We start from the raw sequence: 21030 nt of genomic DNA, 5'->3' as shown, positions 1-21030 counted from the left end.
TGTATTTTAATTAGACAGCATATTTTGGACAAAGTTTCTGTTTCACATACATACTGATTTACAGTTATCAAGGTGATTAATTGATACAGTTATCATTTTATGTAAACTTTAAAACAGCTTGTGATTATCTTTAGTTTATAAAAAATAAAGTCTGATATCAAGTGTCTTGCCTAAAGTAGCAGCTTTTATCATCAGTTTATTCATATTTCAAAATTAAGATAAAATAATGACTATAACTATGGAATTCTCAGAGTGTGGTAAAATTATAGAATATGTTTTACTTTCTTAAAATAAGCAAGCATGTTAAGAAAATGGCAAATCTCAATAATGAGTACTCTGTGACCTATCACCTTCAGCTGAAATATATATGTAGGTTATAATAGATGGACTTTGAGTAAGATATCAGTTATGAATTAAGGGGCCTTAATTAGAAGGAGTATAAATTGTAAAATCTTCTCATCCTTATCATGTGCAGTCACTAGGATCGTAGGAATGGAGAAGGAAATGTTGAAATATGTAAAACTGTCTTCTGACGTGTTCTTGCCGTGGGATATTGGTTTTTTTTATATATACTATCAATATGTATGAGGTAGTGCCATGGGCAAGGCACAGAGCTAGACGGGTGGTTAGCTTCTCAACTTGAGTAAATGCCTTTACAGTTTAGGAATGAATAGTGTGGTAGAAACTAAGGAAGGTAAACCCATACATTATCATTAAAATATGCAGTCCTACAGGAATGTACGATGTGAATCAAAGATGGAATTCTTATTTATTTAAATGTAATTAACATATAGTGTATTATTAGTTTCAAAGGTAGAATTTAGTGATTCGTCAGTTGTATATAACACCCAGTGTTCATTCCATCAAGTGCCCTCCAGCAACCCTCAGTTTGTTTCCTCGAGTTAAGTCTCTTATGGTTTGTCTCCCTCTCTGTTTTTGTCAGAGATGGAATTCTAAAAGAGGAAACAATTGAAGTGAGTTTTGGTAGCTGAATATTAGTTGCTGTATACCTAGTTTAAGAATGATATTAACATACAGTCCAGGAAGTTGTCACATTAAGAGGACAAGGCTTTGTTTTATTTGTGATATCCCAAGCACCTGGAACAGAACAGGAAACATAAAAGATTTCCAATATGTAAGTTTTGACTATTCATTAGCTTGAGGAATAAAGTGATCATCTTCTGGGATAAATTCAAGAACCTCAATTGAGCATATCTTATTATATTTGTTTTATGGTTTACGTAATATTAACAATCCCTTATTTTCTTTTCCTTAGTGAAAATGTATTATAATTTGTAAACAGTTTGAGATGGACGGTGCTGCTGATTGTCTTTATTTTAATTTGCTATTGTTTTAAAGGTATGGGAAAGAGAAGATTGAGCCTATCTAGAATATTATTGTATTTTAGTACAATGTAGTATCATATAATACTTTAGTATGAATAGTCAGAATTTTAAATATTAAACATAAACATAGGGTACTTCTATATAGACTGGAGTTTATGGAGAGAGATTTATTTGCACTATGCACCTCAAATTCATCTTCTTTCTACAGATCAAATAGGATTAGGATGAGATTATTCTGGATTTTCTAGGCGAAAAGGTGCCAGTTCATGGAGTCAGTAAAACCGTGTGCATGTGTGTGTGTTTGTGTATCATATGATTTTGACTATTGTTAAAATTGAAACTTGTTAATTGAGAGTTCATGAGAGCAAAAGCAAAGAACTATATAAACAGACTAACAAAAATAATATAAACAAGGATTATTATAGGCAAAAAGAAGAAAGAATCATTCTTTCTTTCTTGATATGTATATTTATCAAGTAAGGATTTGGAAAATAGAATTTTTTTAAATTTTTTTTTAAGATTTTATTTATTTATTTGACCGAGAGAGACAGAGGGAACACAAGCAGGGGGAGCGGGGGAGGGAGAAGCAGGCCTCCCGTGGAGCAGGGAGCCCGATGCGGGGCACTCGATCCCAGGACCCCGGGATCATGACCCAAGCCGAAGGCAGACGCCTAACAACTGAGCCACCCAGGTGCCCCAAATAGAATTTTTTTTAAAAAACATAATTTCAAAATAGCATATATTTGGAAGTAAACACACCAGAAATTGCACAGGATGTCTGCGAAGTCTGTCAGTTTACAAGTGACATAGCGCTACTGTCTTGCCAATGTGAAACAGGAACCAGAGTTCTTTACGACTCTAAAACTAACCAATTTTGGAGATGTTTCTTTTTTACCTAATTCTTAATCCAGCGGTGCCTGGGTGGCTCAGTCAGTTAAGCATCTAAATCTTGATCTCAACTCAGGTCTTGATCTCAGAGTCACTATGTTGAAGCTCACTTTGGGCTCTATGCTGGGTGTGGAGCCTACTTAAAAAAAAAAAAAAGAAGACTTAGAAAGTAGAATGATTTTCATTTAAAACACTGTATGTAATTCTTAATCCTACAGCTCTTTTCTGCACCAGTCGACCTAAAACATTAGTGTGGAGAAAGGATATGGATTTATTTTTTTTTTATGAGTGACATATTATCTGGAAACCTCTTTTTTAGTGTTCTCTTTATTAATAATACATTTTTAAGTATTATAGTTTTTATTTTATTTTTTTATTTTTTATTTTTGTTTTTTAAGTAATCTCTACACCCAATGGGGGGCTTGAACCTATAACCCCGAGATCGAGACTTGTATGTTCTACTGACTGAGTCAGCCAGGAGCCCCTCAAGTACTATAATTTTTATTGCTTGTTATTTCTCTTATTCCTACCCTCTTTCAGTCATAATAAATATATCTTTAAAGGGACTAATACTATGAGATGCATAGCAAATATTGTGAAATTGTTTTGACTTAATGCTAAACTAATAGAATAATATAGATATATGATTCAATGTAATTGAGTTATATGTATACATGTGTAGTCAATAACCTTACAGTATTTACATTATTATTTTTATCAAGGTATAATTGATATATAACATTATATTAGTTCCAGGTACACGGCATAATGATTTGATACCTATATACATTGCAAAATGCTCACCACATTAAGTCTAGTTAACATCAGTTTTCATACATAGTTGAAATTTCTGTGTGTGTGTGACAGAAACTTATGAGATCTACTCTCTTAACAAATTTCAAATATGCAGTATAGTATTATTAACTGTAGTCATCATGTTGTATATTACATTACATCCCCATGATTTATTTTGTAACTGGAAATTTGTGCCTTTTGACCCCCTTCACCCATTTCACCCACCCTCCACTCCCCCACTCTGGCAATCACCCGTCTGTTCTCTGTATCTATGAGCTCCTTTTCTTTCTTTCTTTTTTTTTTTTAAATTCCACATGTGAGATCATACAGTATATATGTCTTTCTCTGTATGACTTATTTTAATATAATGCCCTCAAGGTCCATCCATGTTGTTGCAAATGGCATTTTTCCTTTTTATTGCTGAATAATATTCCATTATATATATATAAAGCACATTTCATTTGTCCCTTCACCCACTGGTGGACACATAGGTTGTTTCCATGTCTTGGCTCTTATAAATAATGCTGCAGTGAACAAGAGGGGTGCAGATATCTTTTCGAGTTAGTGTTTTTGTTAGTATTTACATTATTTATCTCCCTTTTCCTTTTATTTTTCTATTTTTGGTTCATATTAGTTTTCCGTACTTCCTCCTTAAGAGGGTTTGGCCAAGATAATGTAAAAAGGCATATAATTGTAGTTTTTTTAAGTCCGTGTTTATGTATATTTTCATTTCCAATGCTAATTATTCTTCTTTAGAATACATGGCTAGGGGCATGTTGTAATATTTTAGTGATGTGACTACAAACATTTGTTTTATTACCTTGTTGTTTTTCTTTGAATATACTGTCCATTGGACATGGGAAAAGTGAATGTTCAATAAAATAGTTATAAAATATATACTTGTCTCTTCCTCAAAATACCAGTAAAGGTATATGTTTAGAACTATAATTTTTTAAACAACAAAACTATAAATGTAGACTCTTGTAGAACTTAATGTTTGTTGCTTCCTTTTTTTTTTCTGATTATAGGTCTAGTTGTTTGAGATTTACATAAAACTTTGACAGTCGTGTGTAAATCATATGTATTTGGTGGCAAACCTCATTGCATTTAAAGATGCATTTTGGGGAGCAGCAATTTAACTTAAAAGGAAATTTACAATTCTTTTACCACAAAGAAGGCCTAGATGTTCAGTCTTTAAATTATGTTTAATTATAGTTTAATGGAATTATGGATCATAAAGGGGAAAAAAGATGTAAACAAAATTTAAGTATATATATTTTGGCAATGAGCTTTTTTGGCTGGTTATAAAAATAGAATTCAGATTTTTTTAGTAGCTATGTTGTTTTCTTGGTTATATATGAAAAAGTAAACAGTGCCCTATTTGTAGAGTGCCTTGGATTATATAAGGCATTTTTTAGACGAAATAGGGCAAATAATAAATTTTAATAAATCTGATTGGAAAAATTGATTCATTAAAAAGTATTAGTTGCCAAAATGAGAAGGACTTTTGATATAAACTGCTGCTATAAACACCTTTGAAATATGTAGGTTATTGGAAGAAAATTTAGAGGTTGGGAAATATCACAATTTTTAAAAGAAATCTTTGAAAACAGGTAATTAACTTAATGTAACAGTAAACTTTCATTATTTTTAAAAGAAAATATGTCAGTAGAGAGGAGAATTCATTTCACTTGAGAGATCCTTCTGTGTTCTTTGGAGATATACTGGTGCTAACTTATGTGCATAAAAGAAATATTGATTATTTCATATAATCATATAATTCATATAAGTTAATATAGCCAATATCAGTATTAAATATTGGCATCCACTGAGAGGGAACACGTTTCTGAATAGGTTACTTGTGGCTGAGGACAAATTCAGGCATTGAGAAGAATGGCAATATTAAATTATTTAATTAAAAAATTCTGTAGCAGTTAATGCATATTTACTAATGTGATGATATTCCTCTTAATGTGTACTGTATATATTCAGAGGAACTTACATTTGTCTTTACTCTGTCTTCCTAATTATAAGTTAGACCATGTAAAATAATACTTACCAGATTGTTCAAATAGTCAAGGTTAAGAGAATGAAAAAGCTGCTTTACGAATCATAACTGCAACTTATTGAAATTGTTTTGGGCTTTTTAAGAGTAAAACAGGTTATTCTTTAACCTAAATAACCTTCTAACTAATACATGACTCTTGATATTCAGTCTTTTAAATTCTAGAAGTTTCTTAGAGCAGGGTTCTTTTTTTTAAGATTTTATTTATTTATTTGAGAGAAAGAGAGAGAGTGAGAGCGAGCATGATCAGGGAGAGGATCAGCCAGCTGAAGAGGGACAAGCAGCCCCCCGCTGAGCATGGAGCCCCACAAGAGGCTCGATTTCATGCCAAAATCAAGAGTTGGAGGCTCAACCAACTGAGCCACCCAGTGCCCCTAGAGCAATATTCTTAAATTGCATTTTATCAATGTGAAATAATGTGATGTGAGTAACAAATACTCAGTGAAAGTCGCTGCAATTGCTGTAGTTGCTGCTAAAGAATGGGGGAAAATTCACTATCTGTATTTTTAAAAATAGAATTATATGCAAGTATCCTTTTATTTTAATATGACTCATCTTTTATTCATTCTTGGAGATTCGTGTGTTAAGTCAGCCCAATTGTGGTTTTAGGAATCCCTGAGTTGGTAGTTTGGCATTCTAGTAATTAAGAAGACTAATGTGTTATGCTCTTTTGAGTATAAATGCATACAGGTTTCTACGCAGTATTGTTAAAATAATCCTTTTTTTCTGCATGAGTTCTGAAAAGAGTGGCACTTGGTTTATATCGTATGAGGCATACCCAACACTTGTTTGGGTTAAAATATGGATGATAAAAAAAATTTCTTTTAAAGCCTGTAGTTTTTTAGATGTCTGAGCTAAATGTATGTCTCTTCCTATATTTTTGCTTTAGGAGTACAAGATCCCCAGCATGAGAGAATTATTACTGTGTCTACTAATGGAAGTATTCACAGCCCAAGATTTCCTCATACTTACCCAAGAAATATGGTCTTGGTATGGAGATTGGTAGCAGCAGAGGAAAATGTATGGATACAACTTACATTTGATGAAAGATTTGGGCTTGAAGACCCAGAAGATGACATATGCAAGTAAGTTGTCATACTTGATGTTCAAACAGAGTATAAATGTTGTATAGAGTCTTTCAAGTTGCTTCATTTTAATGATGTGATTTTTTTAAATTTTATTTTATTATGTTATGTTAGTCACCATACATTACATCATTAGTTTTTGATGTAGTGTCCCATGATTCATTGTTTGCATATAACACTCAGTGCTCCATTCAATACGTGCCCTCCTTAATACCCATCACCAGGCTAACCCATCCCCCCACCCCCCTCCCCTCTAGAAACCTCAGTTGGTTTCTTGGAGTCCATAATGATGTGATTTCAAATGGCATCTTTTTTTCTGTTATATTTTTCTGATGATCCAAGAAATTTTCAACCTTATTCAAGCTATTTTCTTTTAAAATCAGAAGACACGTACTGTACGTATGCATTCATCGGTTTTATCTACTGAAAATAATTCGAGGTAACTTATGACACAAAGTATGTAGGGAATAAAATAATTTGAAATAAGGGATAGAGAAGGAAAAGCCAAATAAAGGAATGTAGTTGTGCCAGAAAACCTAAGTTATGATCAGTGCTAAAAATTTTACATTTGAGCTTCGTGATAGCCAAGTCAATAAAATAAACAATAAGTATATAAAAGAAAAAGCAGTATTCATGGGTACGTACTACCTAAATACACACATGGATGCTCACACAAACATGTAGGATTAACGAAATTTGGATATTTCATCACAGAGAAGAAATGCAATTCTGAAAGCAGAATTAGAAGCTTAGGCTAACGTTATGGTTTGCCAGGTAGAAATCCATCGTGATTCTTCCAGCAGCATTCATGAACCAAAGTCAGCTGGAGTATTTCACCCACGCAAAAGACCACCTACTGTATGTCATACAAATATTACTCTTTAAATCCTTTGTGAATGGCACAAGGTTGGGTGGTCTTATTGAAGACTTTTCACTTCAATGGCATTTGTATATCATGAAAATATTTTACTTGAGCTTCATTGTGGGGCTGTTTTCTCTTTGATATACAAGTTAAAAGAGAATTTTCACTTTATGGTATATTACAGATAAATATTTCAATACAGATGAAATAAACTTTGTACTTGCTGTCATCACAGTTTCTATCTTTAACATTTGTATAATGACTTTTTTCACATTTCTTCTTTCTGTGACTATGCATTTCATGTTATTTTTTTCTTCCCTTGCATCTGTAATCTTTAACTTTGAGAACTGGAAGCTATCCTAGCTGTCTTTAGAGACTGTGTTTGTTAACCTTTCATTTTATGCGTAAGGACACAGATCAGAGAAGTAAAGTAGTGGCCCTAGATCTCATTCATATTTTATACCTAAACAAATGCTCCATTCCATTTTTCCCAACACCCATGTAGACAGTTTTACCATGCTATCCTGCACCTCCTATATCTTTTCATATGCAATAGTCCGTAGTCTTATTAAAACTTATGAAGGCTTTAAGATTTTGCCCTCTGTGCAAAGAATCACGTTACCCTACCACAGTTTCATGCATGCCAACCAAAGACAGGAGTCTCCTGGGTCAGAGAGATCAACAGCAGTAGCCAGAGTATTAGCCCTTCTTGTGCTTCTTGCTCTAGTTCCTGCTCCTTCAGGTCAATGCCAAGAGGGCCACTGAACACCTGCACATCTAGTGGGTTTTGTTATAAGAGAGGCATTATATGTATGTGTGTATGCATATGCATATGTATATACGTGTAGTGTGTATTAGTAGTTAAATAAGAAAAAATTAAAAGATCATCTGGCTTGCCTCACCAAACTTGTGACTGAGCTTCACTCAGCATTAGACTCGATTTAAGAAAACTGATACTTCCAGTATTTCTGAGCCTCCTTCCCTTGGTTCCTCCCTGATTACATCTTCTTCTTGTCCTTGCAAATCGTTGTCCTGAGTTTTTTTACTGCCATCTCTTGTTTGACCACATATACATTTCCTATAAAAAGTAAATTGGTTATTTTTTGCCTGTTTTGGAGTCTAGATCGGTGGGATAATACTGTATGTGAACTGAACAATATGATGTTTTAAAGTCAGTTCATGTCAGTGCAGATAGCTTAGATCTTTTGTTTTCCTTGATGCATAGTATTCCATTGTATAAAGAGTTAACTTTTTTTGTTTGTTTTACTTGATTATTGTGTGGTTTGTTCTCCTTGTCCAAAAATACAAGAAAAAAATTTTGAGTCTATATCTAAGAATCATATTGCTGTCTTTTTTTTTTTTTAAAGATTTTATTTATTTATTTGACAGAGAGAGAGAGACAGCGAGAGAGGGAACACAAGCAGGGGGAGTGGGAGAGGGAGAAGCAGGCTTCCCGCCAGGCAGGAAGCCTGATGCGGGGCTCGATCATAGGACCCTGGGACCATGACCTGAGCAGAAGGCAGATGCTTAACCAACTGAGCCACCCAGGCGCCCTCATATTGCTGTCTTAACACATTTATCTTTTCAACTTTAGTAGGTAGAGTTAAATTGATTTTTAAAATGACCAGTTTACACTTCGGTCAACAATATGCAAAAATTTCTGTTGTACCACATTCTCAGCAACCTTTTGGTTGTCATTCTTTTAATTTTTGGTAGTATAATAAGTGTAAAATTGTACCTCGATACTAAATTTTATTTGTGTTTCCGGATTACTAATGAGGTTGAGAAATTTTCATATTATCATTGGCTATTCATAATTCCTTTTCTGTGAAATGTCTGCTCATGTCTTTTGCCCAGTTTTTATTAAGCTTTTTAAATTTTGCTATTTTGCTTTTCATATTTAAGTCTTTGATTCATCTGTTACTATTTTTGTTTATGGGTGAGGTTTTTCATTAGGTTATCCAATAGTGTCCCAGCATCATGTACTGAATAATCACTCTTTCCCTCAGTGATGTGCAAAGCCAGCTAATTCGTAATCAGACTTCTGCATATGATTTGGTCTGTTCCAGAGCTCTCTGTTCTGTTCCTTTGCTCAGTTATGTCCATCTGTGTTCCAAAATGACGCTGTCTTAATTACCTAGCATGTAGAAGCTATGTGATAGGGCAGTCTCACCCCATTTTCTTCTTCTTTGGAGCATCCTTGCTATTTTTATTTTTTAGAAATATGTTGTCAAGTTTCTTGAAAACTCCTATTGTGATTTTTATTTGATAGCATTGGATGTATATATATAGATCATTTTGAAGAGAATTGACATCTTAATAGAAATAACTTTCATCTTGAAGAACTTTATGTTTCTCCATTTATTAGGGTCTTCTTTATTGGCTATACATTTTTCAAATGTTCTTTTCAGAGATGTTATGCATAATTATTTAGATTTATTTCTATATTCTTTATAGATTTGCTAAAATCCCTTCTTGAAAAGTACATTTCTAATTGTGTATCACTGGTATATAGAAATTTAATCGATTTTTTAGTATTGATCTCATATCTGGCAAACTTACTATAAGCTCTTTTATTTATTTTAATAATTGTTCTGGGAATTATTTTGGATTTATGCAAAAAATCATATGATTTGGGAAATGAAGATTTCTTTCTTCCTTTCAGTTCCTTTACTCTTTCTTTTCCATCTCTTATTAAGCTGTTGGTTGTATTAGTAGGTATCCCTGTCTTCTTTCTGATTTTAGAGTTTGCTTTTTAAAAAAAACAAACTTTGAAATTTGGAATAACTTTAGATTTGCAGAATGTTGCAAAGATAGTGCAGAGAGTTTCCATATACTCTTAACCGAGGTTCCTCCAGTGTTAATGTCTTACAGAACCATGTTACATTTGCGTAACTAAAAACTTGACATGCATGCAGTACTATTAACTAAACTACAGACTTGATTCAGGTGTCAGCAGTTTTCCTACTTTATGTCCTTTATCTGTTTTAGGATTCTTTCCAGGATAAGCCTATTGCATTTAGTGCTCAGTCTCCTCCGATCCGTGACAGGCTCTCTCTCTTTCATTGTATTTCATGACCTTGACAATGTTGAAGAGTATTCATCAGGTATTTTGTAGAATGGCTCTCAATTTAGGTTTTTCGGATCTTTTCTCATGATTACACTGAAGTTATGGGTTTTAGGGAAGGATTCCAAATAGATGATAGGCCCTTTTCCTCAGATCATATCGGAAAGTACATCCTATATACCTCACCTATCACTGATGATGTTAACCTTGATCTTTGAGGGTGAGTTGCTCCTCTGGAAAATACCCTTTCATTAGCTACTAATTGGAGGCATGTAACTAAGTCCAGCCCACATTCAAGGAGAGAGTGATTAAATTCTACCTGCCAGGGGCGCCTGGGTGACTCAGTTGGTTAAAGCATCTGCCTTCTGCTCCAGTCATGATCTCAGGGTCCCGGGATTGAGCCGTGTGTTGGGTTCCTGCTCAGCGGGGAGCCTGCTTCTCTCTCTGCCACTGTCCCTCCTCCCTGCTTTGTGCTTTCTCTCTCAAATAAATAAATAAAATCTTAAAAGAAAAAGTTCTACCTCCTGGAAGGGGAAGATATATTATATATATATAAATAAAATTTGGAATTTTCCAGTAAAAATCTGTGCCTTCTCTTTCCTTCCTTCCTTTTTCCTTGCTTCCATAATTTATATCAGTATAGACTCATGGATATTAATTTTATTCTTTGTGTTGTAATCCAGTGTTATCATTATTTACTTTGTAGTTGAAATTGTTCCATATTTGGCCTGCGGGGGTAAAGGGTTTGATGTTGATATACCAATATTGAGTATGATGATTAATGGAGATTTTTTTCTTTATTATTTCAAGTACTTCCTTTTTTACTTTGCTAAGAGGCATTTTACCCTTTGGGAAAAATATTTATTCCTCTAATTTCTTCACTTAAAAATAAGTTACAGATGCAATGACATTTTATACTTCACCATAAATCACCTAAGAACAAGGGTATTTCCTATGTAATTTCAATACTTCTTTCACATGCAAGAAATTTAATATTAATATGAAACTATTACCTAATATATAGTTGATTTTTCAGTGTTTCCCCTGATCCTAAAATGTTAACACTTCTTTATTTTCTTTTTCTTATTATGTTCTGATTCAGTAACAAATCATTGATTATATTTATTATAACTCTTGCCTTGCCTTTTCCTGGCTTTTATGATATTGATATTTTTGAACAGTTCAGGCCATTTGCTCTGTAGAATCTCGTAGTGTCAATTTATCTGAATATGTCTTCATACTTAGGTCCTGTTTAACTATTTTGGCCAGAATGTTCTCTAGGTGATGGGCACTTCTGATTGCTCATAATACCAGGTTATTGCATTTTCAGTGCTGTGAGCTTGATTTCTCAATCCTGTTTTACATTCATCCTACTAATTTTGATAATGTGGTATTTTTATTTTTGTCCATTTGAAGATTTTTTTAATATCCATTGTTTGCTTCTTTTAAGCCATAGCCATACAGGAGCATATTATTCATTTTCCATATAAATGTATAAGGTTGTTAAATGCATTTTTTTTTTATAGATTTCTGAATTCACTTTATTTTGGGTAAGAAAAAAAAATATCGCCTGTTTGTGATTATTTAAAATTTAAGGCTTGGCTTTATTTGCTTCAGATTTTTAAGTTTTCCAAATGTACTTGAAAAGAGGGTATATTCTTCAGTTGTGGGGTACAAGTCTATATATGTCCATTATATCAATTTGTACAGTTGTGCTGATCACAGCATCAAGGTCTTTCCTGAATTTTTTTTGATGTGTCAGTTATAGAGAGAGGTATTAAATTTTCCTAATAGAGGATAAATACACTTGTCAGTTCACTTTGTAGGCCTGTCTTTTTTTTGCTTTATATGTTACTTTTTTATGTTTTAGTTTTTTTAAAGATTTTATTTATTTGAGAGGAAGAGAGAGAGCACTAGCAGGGGGAGGGGCAGAGGGAGAGGAAGAAGCAGACCCCGCTGTGGGGAGCCCAGTGATAGGCTTAATCCCAGGATCCTGAGATCCTGACCTGAGCCAAAGTCAGATGCTTAACTGACTGAGCCACCCAGGCACCCCTCTTTATATGTTTTGAAATTATGTTAATTGGTGAACACAAGTTCAGAGATCTGACCTCATTTAATCTTTAGTAATGTTTCGTTTTTGCTTCAAAGTATACTATGCCTTGGGGCACCTGGGTAACACAGTAGGTTAAGTGACCTGCTCTTGGTTTTGGCTCAGGCCCTGACTGCCCTGCGTCAGGCTCCATGTTCAGAGGGATTCTCTCTCCCTCTGCCCCTCCCCCCACTAAAATAAATAAATAAATCTTTTAAAAAAAGCATCTTATGCCTCATATTAATAAAGCTAGATCAGGTAATTGTGATTACTATTTGCCTGGCATTCTTTCCATTCTTTTACTTTTCAACTTTCCTATGTCCTTCTTTGTGCATGTTAGCATGTATGTCTATGTGTGTTTTGGTTTTCTTTTATGAAAGGAGTATGAATAGCACTAAAAAATTCAGTAAAAAATCTTTACATTTTAGTTAGGAATTTAATCTAGTACATTGGATCTTATTATGCATATCATTTTGGATTCAGTGTTACCATTTATTTTGTACATGTCATTTGTCCTCATTTTTTTCTGTGTCTTCAATTTCCTTTCTTGCATTCATTTAGTTTGTCTTCCGTTCCATTTTTCTTTTCTGTGGATTTAGAAAGTATACATCAACTGTCATTTTAAAAAGGCTACCTTAGAAATGCCTACTTAACTTAATATCTAAAGCTAGTCAGTGTTTACCTCCATCCCCGAAATATAAAATTCCCCGAGAACATGTTAACTGCTGTGGAATGCTCACTCCCCAGATATCACCACACTTGGTTGATAAGGCAAAGCTGTGTTTATTGCTCACCATGAAGACAGAGAAGCCCACCTCCACAGATGTAATAGTGTCTGGGGAGGAAAAGCAAAACCAGATTTTGTTGAGAATTTGAAGTTTGATTTCAAATGGATCTTTGAGTGTGGAGATTTGATGAGGTTTGGGAAAGGTTCATGATATAATAGTTTAGAATCTGTTGAAATAAGGCAAGGATTTGCAGGTGGTGAGTTCAGCAGTTCTGGGTAGTGAACTGTTGCTGTTTTTAGTTGAAGGAGTTAATGGCTCTTTATGGCAGTTCCCATAATGAATATTAAACCACACTGCCTGGGCAATAATGAAGACCATAAAATAGTAATGTCTTGTTACTGTAAACAGTTAACTGGGTGGGGTAGATGATTTCATTCTTATTGTCCAAGCTGGTTTGGTTCTCACTACAGCTGCCCCCACTCCCGATTGCTCTGTGGTGTAGTTACTGAGGATTTTAGTTTTGTATTTTTTAACTTCCCGAGTAAGACACTGTTTTATTATTTTGTGTAAGCAGTATTGCTTTGGCTACACCCATGTGTCTACCTTTGGTGCTAGCCATTTCTTCTTGCATTTCAGAACTTTTTTTTGTAGAATTATTTTACTTCTTCTTAAGTACAGTCTTTAAAAGTCTCTTAAAGTGAAAGCTTGTTGGCAGTAAATACTAAATTCCTCTGTACTTGAAAATTTCTTTTCTTCACTTTCATTCTTAGAAGTTAGTCAGACTGGATATAGAATTTGAAGGTGTGTGTTTATTTTTTCTCAATAGCTTAAAGATACCATTCCACTGTCTTATGGCTCCTATGAAGTCAGTCTTCAGATTGTGGACATAGCCTTATGGTCTGCCGCTGAGTGGTACATTTTACAGACGGAGACATGTGCCTAACAGGGGTGAGTGGGAAGGGTTGGGGTTAGGATCCAGCCCCAGGCTTCTTGTCCTATACCACTTGTGCCTCATTAAGCCCTACACCCCTGCTCTTTTACACCAGGGCCCAGCAGATCCTCACAGGATTCCAGAGCATATTTACCTCACAGAAATCTTGATTCCTTATATTTATTTGTCTTCCAAAGAATTCTCTTATTTTCATGAGAGCTCAATATTTCATTAAAAACGGTTGTTTTCTTTCAATCATTTGTTCAGTAATTTTAGTTTTAATGTACCAAGAAGATTTTCTCTGTCTAATTTTGTCCACCATATGATTGATATGTAGACTATTGCAAGCAGCATAAAGTTTTTTCTTAACAAGGCTTGGTACCTTCAAGTTCAAGTTTAATTTTTTTTAAATGGCAACATTGATTTTTCTCCATTACAGTGCTATAGAACTAATGCAAATTGTGTCCCCACCCAAGTGCATTTTAAGAATTTAAACTGCCCCGGGGCGCGTGGGTGGCTCAGTTGGTTGAGCTACTGCCTTCAGCTCAGGTCATGATCCTGGAGTCCTGGGATCGAGTCCCGCATCGGGCTCCCTGCTCGGCAGGGAGTCTGCTTCTCCCTCGGACCCTCTTCCCTCTCATGCTCTCTGTCTCTCATTCTCTCTCTCTCTCAAATAAATAAATAAAATCTTTAAAAAAAAATTTAAACTGCCCCATTTTAAATATTTTCTCAAGTGTGAAACATAGAAGAGTCTAGAAAACCCCGAATCACTATTTTAAGTGTATCTTTAGAAGAGGACAGACTCAGGTGAGATGTTTCACTTTTTCCCCATAGCACTACTGGTCTCACAAATTTTCTTTTATAAAGAAAATGATAAGAGTGAGCTGTTTTTTAACAGCTGTTTATAAAAATAGCATTTTTATGCTATTTAAGATTGATATTATTACAAGGAGCAAAACAAGTCATGCAAATTAGATTTTACTGCTTTAACAAACTGACAGGATATGCAGGCAGTATGGTGGAGAGTATCAGGTGGAGTAAGGAAGGGGAAGATGAGTGTGTGTGTGTGTGTGTGTGTGAGAGAGAGAGAGAGAGAGAGAGACGTCTTTCAGTGTTGTCAGTGTGTGTGGCTCTTATGTTAATGACATACGGTGTACCCAGGAGGACTCATTTCTAATGGAAAACTTCTTTCTTTTAGTTCTTTTTGTTTGATCTTCTAAAGCAAATAGCCTACTCATTACATACAAGATTTTACAAAGAGATGGACCATAATGGACAGCATTTGAAAAAAGATAGGTTAATCAGTGTGCCCAATTTAAAATAGTGCCTCTTCTTCACCAAAACGACTGAGTTTCTTTTGGAGGAAATATTATAGCCCATCCAATTTGGAAAGATTTTAATGACAGAAATGCTAAATATGCTAAATGAAATAAACAGCTTCTTTTTTTAATTATTTAGAATTTAAGATGATCAAAATTGTTAGCTTTTTAAAAAAGATTTATTTATTTGAGAGAGAGTGCGTGCAGGAGGAGGGGAAGAGGGAGAGCGAGAGGGAGAGTCTCCAGCAGACTCCCGGCTGAGTGTGGAGCCAGAAGCCGGGCTCCATTCCAGGACCCTGAGATGGTGACCTGAGCTGAAATCAAGAGTCAGATGCCACCCAGGCACCCCCAAATTGTTAGTTTTTTTTAATTAAAAAAATCTTTTGGTATTTTCCTCTCTTCCTGCTATTTATGATAGAATTAATGTGACATTATTTGCTCATTTATGTACTCTTATTTTGAAGGAGCACTTCTTGAGCGCTGTGGGAGGTAATAGCGGGGACACGGTGATTAGGAGATGTCTCATGCCCCCAAGGAGCTCACAGTCTGGGTAAAGAGACAGACAAGTAAATAGGCAATTAAAATAAAATGCCACCAACTCCAGAATGGTAAACACAGAGTATAGTCATTACTGTAACTGGTTATGTTTGGATTGCTGTGTTGACCATGTTCTAGTTCATACCCTAACTGTGTATCTTACCAGCAGCAGTCTATAAATAAGTGTTATTAATTTATCATGGAGAAATTGGGATGCGGGAGTTAACCCTGCCCTGAAGACCTCAAAAACTCAAATACTCATTTTTTTGTGTTTTTCACTCTAGTAGGTACAACTTTCCAGGACAGTAAAGATTCTTTATGTCAATTTTACAATGCCAGTGCAAGCTGTGAATGATAAAATTTTTTTTAAAGATTTTATTTATTTATTTGACAGAGAGAGACACAGCGAGAGAGGGAACACAAGCAGAGGGAGTGGGAGAGGGAGAAGCAGGCCTCCTGCTGAGCAGAGAGCCTGATGCGGGACTAGATCCCAGGACCCTGGGATCATGGCCCGAGCAGAAGGCAGATGTTTAACAACTGAGCCACCCAGACGCCCCTATGAATGATAAAATTTTAAGGAAATAATTGTTTTACAAAAACTATGTAAAATTATTTGTTAGTTCCATGGCCAGACAGCTGAACTTAAAGGAAGGCAATATGATTTATTCAGCTGATGATGACTTTAGAGACCCGTAAGTGTATCATAAGAATTTTATTTTCCAAGCAAAATGTTTTCATGAAGCCCTTAAGAGGATTGAGAAAAGACAAAGGCAGCAGTAGTTACTAGTTCCATAAGCCATCTTAAGTTTTAGTGTTTAGAGTCCCAACAATGTAACATGCAGCTCCTTACCTTCATAATTCCCAGCCTGAGTATGCAGAACTGGTCCTGAGAATAAGTAGCTGGGTGTTGACCTATAATGCAGAACTGCAGCCCTGTTCATGATGGGAATGAAAAAAAGAGGTAAAACCAGAAAGTCAAGTACACTGTGGGAACCTTACTATAAGAGCTGATAAGGTGTGCCTGGTGGTACAGATGTTGGTTTGACCACTTTCTGTGAGATGCCTACCACGACTGCTGGCAAGGGGGAGGGGAACAAGACCGCCTTCGAGCATTCGTTATTCATCCCCAGGACTTACTCCAGGGGCCTGTCTATGCCAGAGCACATGCAAGTTGGTTACCTAAGTAAGTTGCTTCTTGTTGAAGGAGCAAGGAGAGGGTGCATTGGAGGGAGATGTGTAGGCAAACAGTAGTGTCTGCTCTTATCCTAAAAAGTGATGTAAACATTCAAGCATAGAAAGATTAGTTATAATCCAGGAAGTATGGAAACACAGTGTGTATGAGGCCCTGAAGCATGGGTAAAACTTCAGTGGCTGACAAATGCCTAAAAGAACTCCGTAAAAGCCAATTAGAATAAAATAAACAGTGTAGTAAAGAGGAATGAGCACTCCACATAGAGTCAGACTGGAGGTAGCAAAAGCCTGGAATAATTTGTAAGCCATGAGTTTCTCTGGAGCTTGAGAGGAGGTGGAGGTGTGATAAGGGGAGGCTGTACTGTGGGTGAGCTCAACCTGTGGGGAATTTTGAATAGTACGTTGCGGGATTTGCACTTCCGTTCTTCCTTTCTTGTGGTGTCAGAAGCTAAGGGGTATGTTGCAGATCTAGGTCATACACTGGTCTGTGTTTTACGAAGAGAATACTGATGGGAGGAGAATTGAAGGCAACTGGAATCATTAGGAGGAATTTTGTTATTTCTCATACACAAAATTTTATACTTTACATATTCTCTCAGACCTACATTTTGCCTAATTATTTTCTCATTGGTCCAATCACAGAAAGCGTATGTTCTGCTAACCGCCTTCACTGTTAGAGCTCTGTGTGGGTGGGGAGGGTGGGTGGCTGTGTGCCCAGGCACACATGTGCAAAGAAAATCTACAGATACCCCAATGCTTCTTACTTCAGAGATACCTTCTTATTTGCTCCAGGGCACAAGTTTTGGGGAGGAACAAAATGACCAGTTTCAACATTGCTGACATTGGAAATATTCATATTAAATGCAACCAAGGAAAAATTTAGAATGTTAAATGGTCATTTTATTATAGAGAAGGAACAGGTGGCTTTCCTCTTTTCGCCAAGGGTTAGGCCAAGTTTACATGGACTCTGAGAAGAACAGATGATACAGAATATTGCACTGTTGTCTAGGAACAATATTACAATTCTGTGACGGGTGTGCCATAATAAAATTAAAGTTTCCCTAATAGGTAGTGGTGTAAGTCGAAAGATAGTAGTGTTCATACACAGAAGTATAACCTTAAGACTTTTAATTTCAAGTAACCACAAATAAGTAACCAGCTTAAAAAGGAAATATTTGGATTATGTTACTGAACATTTCAGGGATAGGCTTTATCCAGCCTGAATGATGCCATCAACTCTGTCTCTTTTTCTCTGCCTCTAAAGACTTGCTCCCTGTGAATGACCTCATTTTCAATCGGTCTGTCTCCATAAAATGGAGAGAAAGCCACAGAAGTGCCAAGATTTTATCACTTGCCACCTTTGAAGGATACAGGAACTTTTCCTATAAAAGCTCTCAGGAGAGTTTTGATTGGCCTGGTTTAAACCAAGTATCTGTCCCTGGGCCAGTTAATATAGAGGGATCTAGGAGCATGTGTTACTGTGCTTGGCCAGATTTGGGTTGCGTACCCATCCCAAAGCAAGTGGTGGACCGTGATTGGTGGAGAAACGGTCCCTGAAAGCAAAACTGTTTCTTTTTTTCCACCAGAAAGAGGAAGAGGTACTGGTGGTAGAAAAATAACGATCTCCACTCTCGGGGTGAAGAACCGCAGGGAGCTGAAGTGCAGCTTTCACATCTACACTTACTGTTTTTCCTACCTGCATTTCTGGCCACAGAGTCAAATTCTCTTCAGCAGGAAGATTTTGCCAGTGCCCTTTCCAGCAACTCTTTTGAGTACAGTTAGCTCAATGCCATAATTTATAGTTTTGTTATCCTTTGACCTCTGTAGCAATTACTTTTGTAACTTTAAAAAAAAAAAAAAAATCATTCCCAAGAGGGCTTAAAATGAAGGGTGGGGACGTGACCAAGTCTGAGATCAAGAGACTCTGCCCTTGGCTAATGAGATGTTTTGGTTTTATGTTTTGAAATGTTCAAAATCAACATTTCAAGTGGAGAAAGAACGTATCCTGTAACTCCCAAACTCATGTCTGGCTCACCCGGTGTCTTGTCTCTCACTAGCCCTTTACCTTTTTTTTCCTGCCTCTGTTCCTCTCCTCTGCTACTCCCCAAATGTCCCTCTCTTCTTTGCCTTCCTTTTCCACCTCCTCCGCTTGATCGCTGTCCAGATACCACTTTCTTGCATTGATTTAGAAAGAGTTATACAGTTTACACTCTGAAGATTTGGGAATATTGGAATGCCATTCTTCGTGCCAGCTTAATTTCACTTGCAGTCTTGCTGCCATTGGGGTAATGGTGAGAGCTCTTGTATGAGTCGTCCATCTGGCACAGTGGCTTAAACCAGGACTTCTTTTTTTTTTTTTTTAAGATTTTATTTACTTATTCATGAGAGACAGAGAGAGAGAGAGAGAGAAGCAGAGGGAGAAGCAGGCTCCCAAGGAGCAGGGAGCCCGATGCAGGAGTCGATCCCAGGACTCTGGGATCATTACCTGAGCCAAAGGCAGACACGTAACCATCTGAGCCACCCAGGCGCCCAAACCAGGATGACTTCTAAGACCAATGGAGTACCCATATTACTAGCCAGCTAGCTAGTTACCTATCTATACAATCTTACCCAAGGGAAAAACTAAGCAAGAACAATAGAGCACCAGTCATCAACAAAGGACTTCTACATGTGCACATCTTATATATACTGTTAAAATTCTGTGCTCGCCTTTCTTTTCTCAGCTATTCCATGCTTTATGCAGATATATCACCAATATTAAGTTATTAACATTATTTTGCTATGTGAACTTTCAGATAACACACTTTCTTCAGTTCATTTAGCCCTCTCTCTTGGAGAGCTAGAATGTGTTCAGATCCCAGCTCTCTTTGTGGAACAGCCTACTTTCTAAAGAAGCCGGTCTTTAAACAGGCTCTCTCCTCTGCATTTTATAATACGGGCAGGTGCTAACTTAGGGCTTATTTTTAATTATTTGATGAAATTGTTTCTAATTATTACTTGATTTCCCCTCTGAAGTTTTTACCAGAGTGACTCCAAAATGTCTAACTTTTACAAAAGGATTATTGTTTTGCTATGTAATCAACAAAGGTTCGAATAACATGTTTAACAAAATCTTTCCAAGTGAAACTCGGAAGATATATATCATTGCATCTGATTCATATGTGAAGGTGCAGGATAAAAGTTAAAGACCACCTTCCCAGTTTCCTTGGCAATGTTGGTCATGCCTATACTTCTGTTTTCAGGAGAAGGAATGATACAACTATAATCTCCTTTTCTGTGTTTCCTGCAGGTAAAACAGCATAATCATGGGTCCCAGTAGACTGATGCGGTATTGGTCATAAAGGATGCTTGGCCCCTGGCTTAAGAACAATTGGCAAGACCTCTGTGTAGTCACAGATACTCACTCAAAGGTGGGCAAGGAGGAAGGAAGAGACTAAGATTCCTGCCCCCCTGGAGTGAACTTTGCCTTTGTGAACATCCATTCAGAGGAAATAGGAGGTGATCTGCTGAGATACTTATCTTTATGTAGATATGGAAGTATACTCTTGCCCAGAGGAAGATAGCCCTTCTTTAACTTCTATCAATAGATGTGTTCAGGTTACTGCTATATATAGAGGTGTATGTTTTTATTCCATTATTAACATCCTAGAGGAGACCACCAGAAAGGAGATTTGTCCTCAGTGCATCAAGGTAATATCCTGAATGCATTTTTCAGGACACACCGTGTTAGGACTGCTAGTTTGGGGAATGAGAAATTCCAATTGTGCTTTGCTCCAACTAGCATACTGATCACTTCGTTTTTTTTGATAGGATGAATTGGCAACTTCTTTATAGGAGATAGTTTAATCTACTAGGAAGAGCATTACCTTGGAATACCTGACATGTTTCAGATTCAGCTCTGACATTTGCCACTGGCCGTATGGCCTTGGTAACTTACTTAGCCTTTTTAATAATTATATTCATAAATTAGAATCAAAATGGGAGACTGGGTTCCAGATGAAGATTCAAGTCATTTCCAACACTGAAAGATCTGTTTCCCTAGAATATTCACAAGTATATGCAGATACTAACATTTGTTTTACCTTTATCCTAATAGGTAATGCTTTTATAAAAGTTCTTAGAAAATT

At 36.1% G+C, this 21030-nt stretch overlaps 1 protein-coding gene across 7 annotated transcripts in view; it reads left to right on the top strand.

Moving 5' to 3' along the window:
- The window catches only part of PDGFC (platelet derived growth factor C), a 202505-nt gene that overhangs the window by 108004 nt on the left and 73471 nt on the right, over positions 1–21030 (top strand). For all 7 annotated transcript variants that reach the window (XM_027599551.2, XM_027599550.2, XM_027599549.2 and 4 more), the window contains one exon: positions 5984–6179. In XM_027599551.2, the coding sequence (XP_027455352.1) occupies positions 5984–6179 (196 nt within the window). The remainder of the gene's footprint in view (positions 1–5983; positions 6180–21030) is intronic.

Source organism: Zalophus californianus, chromosome 2, assembly GCF_009762305.2.
Source record: "Zalophus californianus isolate mZalCal1 chromosome 2, mZalCal1.pri.v2, whole genome shotgun sequence".
Lineage (NCBI taxonomy): Eukaryota > Metazoa > Chordata > Mammalia > Carnivora > Otariidae > Zalophus > Zalophus californianus.
The sequence above is the reverse complement of the archived record's forward strand: the minus strand, read 5'-3'. Positions and strand labels throughout refer to the sequence as shown.